The sequence below is a fragment of the Homalodisca vitripennis genome, chromosome 4 (assembly GCF_021130785.1).
Source record: "Homalodisca vitripennis isolate AUS2020 chromosome 4, UT_GWSS_2.1, whole genome shotgun sequence".
NCBI classification, from domain to species: Eukaryota; Metazoa; Arthropoda; class Insecta; order Hemiptera; family Cicadellidae; genus Homalodisca; species Homalodisca vitripennis.
The window spans coordinates 175185670-175192179 of record NC_060210.1 but is presented as its reverse complement, the minus strand read 5'-3'; the positions used below and the strand labels follow the sequence as shown (position 1 = coordinate 175192179).

General features: G+C 31.1%; 1 protein-coding gene across 1 annotated transcript; it reads left to right on the top strand.

Moving 5' to 3' along the window:
- The first annotated feature begins 2110 nt into the window (after positions 1–2110).
- LOC124360697 (dephospho-CoA kinase-like) lies at positions 2111–6200 on the top strand. Its single transcript, XM_046814526.1, has 2 exons — positions 2111–2229; positions 5450–6200. Exons 1-2 carry the CDS (start codon positions 2159–2161, stop codon positions 5748–5750), a joined length of 372 nt encoding a protein of 123 aa, XP_046670482.1. The 5' UTR covers positions 2111–2158; the 3' UTR covers positions 5751–6200.
- Positions 6201–6510: the final 310 nt, after the last annotated feature.

Below are 6510 nucleotides of genomic sequence, written 5' to 3'. Positions count from 1 at the left end.
CCCGGATTTCTCGGAAACAATAAGAGACGCGTATTTCTCCAAATCCTCTCTGAAGTCGATGAAAATGACATTACTCTGTGGTTTAGGGGCAGACAATAACGGAGGCTATGAGCCACTTACTGATGAGGAAGTGATCGCGTCGTTTTTACCTGATGCTAATGAATCAGACGCTGAGGAGGCAGACGGTGACATTGAAGATCCAGTGATGAGTCATGGAGATTCAGTGACCAAACTAAACGAACTAATGGTTCTATTTCGAGCGGCAGGCAGAAACATCGCCGGCTGAATTGTTAAAGAGACTGCGGGATCGCACAGCACGCAAGCGGCAGACGACATTGGCACAACCAAAGCTGACTGAGTTTTTTACCAGGAAATGAACAGTTTTAAATGTACTGTAAGGATTTAATAATTATTAAATGTTCATATGTTTGATGTTTTTACAATTAATAATGAAGTTTATCTGTAAGTATGCCGTATTTTATTAATTTTTACCTAATTCTCCGGCTAACCCGGATTTTCGTTAACCCGGATCGGCCGCGCGGTCCCGATTAATCCGACTTATCGAGGTTCCACTGTACAGGATAATTGTGGTGGTATCAGCAGATATTGTTACATTCAGCTGGCTACAAATGCAAACAATATTGTACATTGGAACAATCTTATGTTCGCTGTTTTGAATTAACTTTTGTACACTTGCAATCGTTATATACAGGATAATTGTGGTTGGTATCAGCAGATATTGTCACATTCAGCTGCTGACTACAAATGCAACAATATTGTACATTGGAACAATCTTATGTTCGCTGTTTTGAATTAACTTTTGTACACTTGCAATCGTTATATACAGGATAATTGTGGTGGTATCAGCAGATATTGTCACATTCAGCTGGCTACAAATGCAACAATATTGTTCATTGGAACAATCTTATGTTCGCTGTTTTGAATTAACTTTTGTACACTTGCAATCGTTATATACAGGATAATTGTGGTGGTATCAGCAGATATTGTCACATTCAGCTGGCTACAAATGCAACAATATTGTTCATTGGGAACAATCTTATGTTCGCTGTTTTGAATTAACTTTTGTACACTTGCAATCGTTATATACAGGATAATTGTGGTGGTATCATCAGCAGATATTGTCACATTCAGCTGGCTACAAATGCAACAATATTGTTCATTGGAAAACAATCTTATGTTCGCTGTTTTGAATTAACTTTTGTACACTTGCAATCGTTATATACAGGATAATTGTGGTGGTATCAGCAGATATTGTCACATTCAGCTGGCAATAAATGCAACAATATTGTTCATTGGAAACAATCTTATGTTCGCTGTTTTGAATTAACTTTTGTACACTTGCAATCGTTATATACAGGATAATTGTGGTGGTATCAGCAGATATTGTCACATTCAGCTGGCTACAAAATGCAACAATATTTTTCATTGGAACAATCTTGTTTTCTCTATTTTGAATTAACTTTTCTACATGTTTGTAATTATTATATGTTACAAAAGATAACTATTTAGTAACATGTAATAATGGCGAATGTCCAAAATTTCTATTATCCATTTAAACCTTCCATCATCAATAGCACACTTTAAACAACGAATTTAACACAGAAATTTAAAAAATTCTGTACATGAAAATAAAGAAAAAACAATGTAAATTAACTTTTAATCTACTACAAAGAAACTATTTATTGACATAAATGACATTTCTTGGAGCATTGGAGAGATTTTAATTTATCATCACACATTTCCCAATATTTTATTTTATTTTTACAAGGCCTTTCAGAATTAAAGATTTTATCATCAGGCAACTTTTGCTAGTCAAATATTTATTGATACTTTGTACTTATTGGTCTCTTAAAATTATCATAAAATATATTGAAAGCAAAGAGAACAAAACTATAAAAAAGCAAATAGTAATAAACTCCATTTTCTAAACCTTGAAGCAGCAATAATATGTTAAGCATTTTTGATAAGCTACTTACCACACAAGTATAATTAAGTTATTAATAATTAAAATATTCCAAAATCCTAATTTCTTTCTGAAATTTAACTCAGGACTAATAATGTATTAGATATGAATTAATGTTAAAATGTTACAAAACTAATTCATTGTTGTGTATTTGTAGGTCATCAGTTTGTTGTCATGGACCTTCCGTTATTATTTGAAACAGGCAGTATGATTGAGTATCTTTATAAAATAATTGTAGTTACCTGGTAAGTAAAATTGTAATGTAATGGTTGGTAGTACATTTTCTTTTAGAATAGCTTTGTTCAAATTTATTGTATTTGTTTGGAAGTGTACACTAATTGTCAGTCATAGTTTTTTGTAATTCATACAAAACGTAATGATTTCTTAAATTCTCAACTATCATTATTTTATCTACTTTTTCAAAAAGAAACTCATACTTTGTCTTACTTTTAAGGTACTTTGCTTACTCCTCCTAATCTGTTATTACAGAAATGGATAATTATATATTTCTGAAGGAAACAGGATTTTTCCGGACATTTGCCATCGTTCAGTGAAACAAAAAATCAGTAACACCATGTTTACTTATATATTTATATTCTGTATATGTAAAAAGTTATAAGATAGAAGAATGTTTTCTGTTAGTTATGAAAATTAGAACATGATTTTCTCTAGGAAAAATGATTACTTTTACCACTTCCTACTAGTTGTTAAAACAATATATTGCTTATTGCTTTCTTCCTTAATTTTCATTCTCAAACATTGTTAAATGTTAAAGTGATGCTTAAGGCCAAGTGTACGTTGTCATCTTAGTTTCTGCCTTATTAAATGTTAAGTTTTAAATTGTGCTGTTTATAACCTACTGCTGGGTTTATTTGATTAGCTATACAAATAATAATTGATGTTTTTTGAAGGCATTTTGTTTTTGTTAACATATGGAAACATGTTAAAAATATGTGATAATGTGGGAAACTTTTTTATGTATGCGGAAGTAAAATTGTAAGATGTTGGGGTTGAAAGAGTTTTGGGTAGGTGTGAAATGAGGAAATGGGCTACTAAGAACAAAAGAAATATAAATTTTTACTTATCTTTGAAATATTCTGACAGGGAAATAAAAAATTTCTTAACATACTATAAGAGAATTTTTATACACTATTGACAACAAAGTTCACTTCTTTTAGTATTTTTTGAGTGAGTGACGGTTAGCGAAGTTAGGTGCTGTATGATTAATTTATCTGGTCCTTGGTTAATTATTTGGATCCGCATCGCAATCGTCATCATCCTCAGAAAAGTCAAACTGGTGAAATAAGTCAAACCAATCAAACCAATAAATAACTCTCTGATTAAAATTATAGGACTCTAATATTGATAACAGTAGTCCGTGATCCGTGATCGGCGCAATCAAAGGCTTGCCTAAAGTCTAATAACATTAAGATTGTCACTTAACCCTTGTCCATAGCAGTCCTGATGTCGTCTGTTATCCTTATCAGTGCTGTATGAGTGCTATTTAATTAGTTCTATATCCAGACTGGAAATTTACATAATATATTGTTATTTTCTATGAATGTACAAATTTGTCTATGTACAAGCTTATCTATAATCTTACCTAGAACACATAATGCTCACATTCTAATGGATTGGCTACTTTTGGTAAAGGCAAAATCATTGCTTTTTTTCCAGATAGAGAGAGAGATTAGGAGTGATTTCCAAATGTAGGTAGGTCAAGCCATATCTCATGTTAAAGGTCTTTCTGATCATTTTGAAAAATTTTTAATTTATTTCCCTTTTTGTATATAGAGGGTAGGTCTAAATGTTAAAATTGTAGGGTGTCACAGTTTATTTCATTGTTACGTTGTTTAGCAAATCTAAATTTCTATCGAAAGTTACCAAAGAAGTACTCTTTCTAAAAATATGTTATAGTTGTCACTTTTAAGCAAAATTTCCATTTTTTTGATAGTTCAAATTTACGATATATCAAACTCGTAAAACCAAAAAAATAAAAATAGCAAAATATTACATTTATTACACCTATTAATAGCTCTTTAAAAAAATTAATTTTGTTGTATTTGAAGTTTGGCTTTATCTTGGATGGTTGAGAAATGTCACCAAAAATACTAATTTTCGTGATGTTTTGTTGAATTGCAGCGTTTAGAACTCCTGCATTTGCCTTAGGATCATGCCCAGCTGTGTAGTTCTGTAAACATTCACCTAACACCACCAAACATCGAGAAAGCTTCCTTATTGGTGGATGGCATATTTGACAGACAAGAAACACGTCTTTACGGAAACAACACAATACTTACCTAAAAGAAATAAAATCTGATGACATGATTATCGTTTCTACTAAACTTGTTCAAAAACATTCGGTAGTTGTTGAAGATAAGCTTGTCCATTCGAGTAGAAAGTAACTGAACGTAGAAACGCGTGTTTAGATTAATTAAAAACTTATTAAAACATAGCCAGCATTGCTATTTGGTTTTTTATGAGACAAATCCATCACAGGTCACTAATAGATCAATCGTAATGAACATTAAAATTTAATAGTAATTCACATTTTTAGTATACAAAAACCTCTCATAATACTGAAAGTGTTTTAAAAACAAATAGTAGACACCACTGAATAACCTAAGAGCAAAGGAAGAAGAACAACATACTACATGCAACAAAACGTGAAAATTAGTATTTTTTGTGCTATTTCTCAACCATCCAAGTTAAAGCCAAACTTAAAATTGGAACATTTTAGCTTTTAAAAGAGCTATTGATAGGTGTAATAAAAGTCATATTTTGCTATTTTAATTTTTTAGGTTTTACGAGTTTTGAAATATCCTAAATTTGAACTATTTTTTAAATTGGAAATGTGCTGTAAAGTAACTACAACTTATTTTTAGAAATATTACTTCCTTGGTAACATTGGATAGAAATTTGGATTTGTTAAAATTGTTAACAATGTAACAGTAATAAAAAAAAAAAAAACTGATACCGTACAACTTTGAACTTTTGGACAACCCTACACTTGTACACAAAAAGCAAAATAAATTAACAATTTTTTCAAACTGATCAATGAGACCTTTAAATTGAGGTACAGCTTGACCTACCTTTACATTTGAAAATCTTTCAAAAATCACCACTAACTCCCAAATTTGGGGTATTTTTGGCATCACGAATTATTTCCACTAATTCTTTACAGTTTAAATATGGGTGTTTTCGTTAAACTGCAGTTCAGCAACTATACATCATAGGGTAGTCTGTCTCACCCTATATAGTTCTTAATATAGGCTTCATTCAGAAGAAGTATATGTTTATGAACATTTCTGTAAATACAAAGGCTTATATTTTTCTATTTTGGAAGCAGACAATGCTCTAAATGTTTGTAACATCATAGAGATAATTTTTATCTTGGCATAGAAACCTTCAAATGTGTGTATTGTTTTTATGTGTGCTATAATGTATATTGTGTTTGTATTACAGCGAAGAAGATATCCAACTTGTAAGGGTTATAGAGAGAGGAAATCTGACTGAAACTCGTGCCAAGAAAAGAATTGGTGCTCAGATGGGATTAGATTTAAAATGTTCAAAAGCCCACTACGTAATAGAAAATTCAGGGAGTATAGAAGACACAAGGGACCAAGTAACAAAGGTAGTGGCAGCTCTCAAGAGCAGCAACCATCACTGGAAGCTAAGATTGATTGCTGGACTGTTCTGCTCAGGTGTTGTGTCTTTGTTAATCTGGCTTGGCACAAAATTCTATCAGAATAGAATAATGTCATAACAAAACACATGTAGTGTAAGTTCTGACTTATGACTGTTCCAATTTCATGATTCTAAATTAACTAACATTGGAGAAATTACTTAGGTATTTTGTACTTTTTTTAATAACATTTTAAAGAATACTAAAGTCAGTGGAATTTAACCCTAGGGTTGTAATTATTTGTAGACACTGATTAATTTAATTTCACAATTCACTGACAAATACTTTACTGGAATGGTTCTATTCTTTTTACAGCATCATGCAGCCATTCAATGTGAAATGTGTGTTTTTTATTAATTTTTGCTGTTTTCAAAGTGTTATATAATCTGAGAGGCATTATGAATAGTGCAAGTGCAGTTTTTACCAATGTATACATTATGGCTTGTCTAGAAAACCTTATGATATTTATCTAATAGAAAATTAATGATATGTATATGCTTGTAAAATATTAAATAAATAAAAGTAAATGTCTAGATTTTTTTAATGGACGTAGCCCGAATGGAAGAAGTGCTGTCTTCATAATGCGAATCGGTTTACCAAGTGTGGTCATATCCGTTGTTGATCTTTTATCAGTTGCATTTATTTTTTGATGATGTGACAGATCCAATGTAATTCTCATTAGCTGATTTCATGTTTTTTGAAGATATTTTGTGTTTTCAAAACATATTTTTTACTGAATTTAATCAGTTTATGTACCTATTATAAATATCTTTTCTAGCCTTTATTCATTTGTCAAGACCTGTCTATTATATGCAACTGTAAAAGACCAAATTTTCTGTGA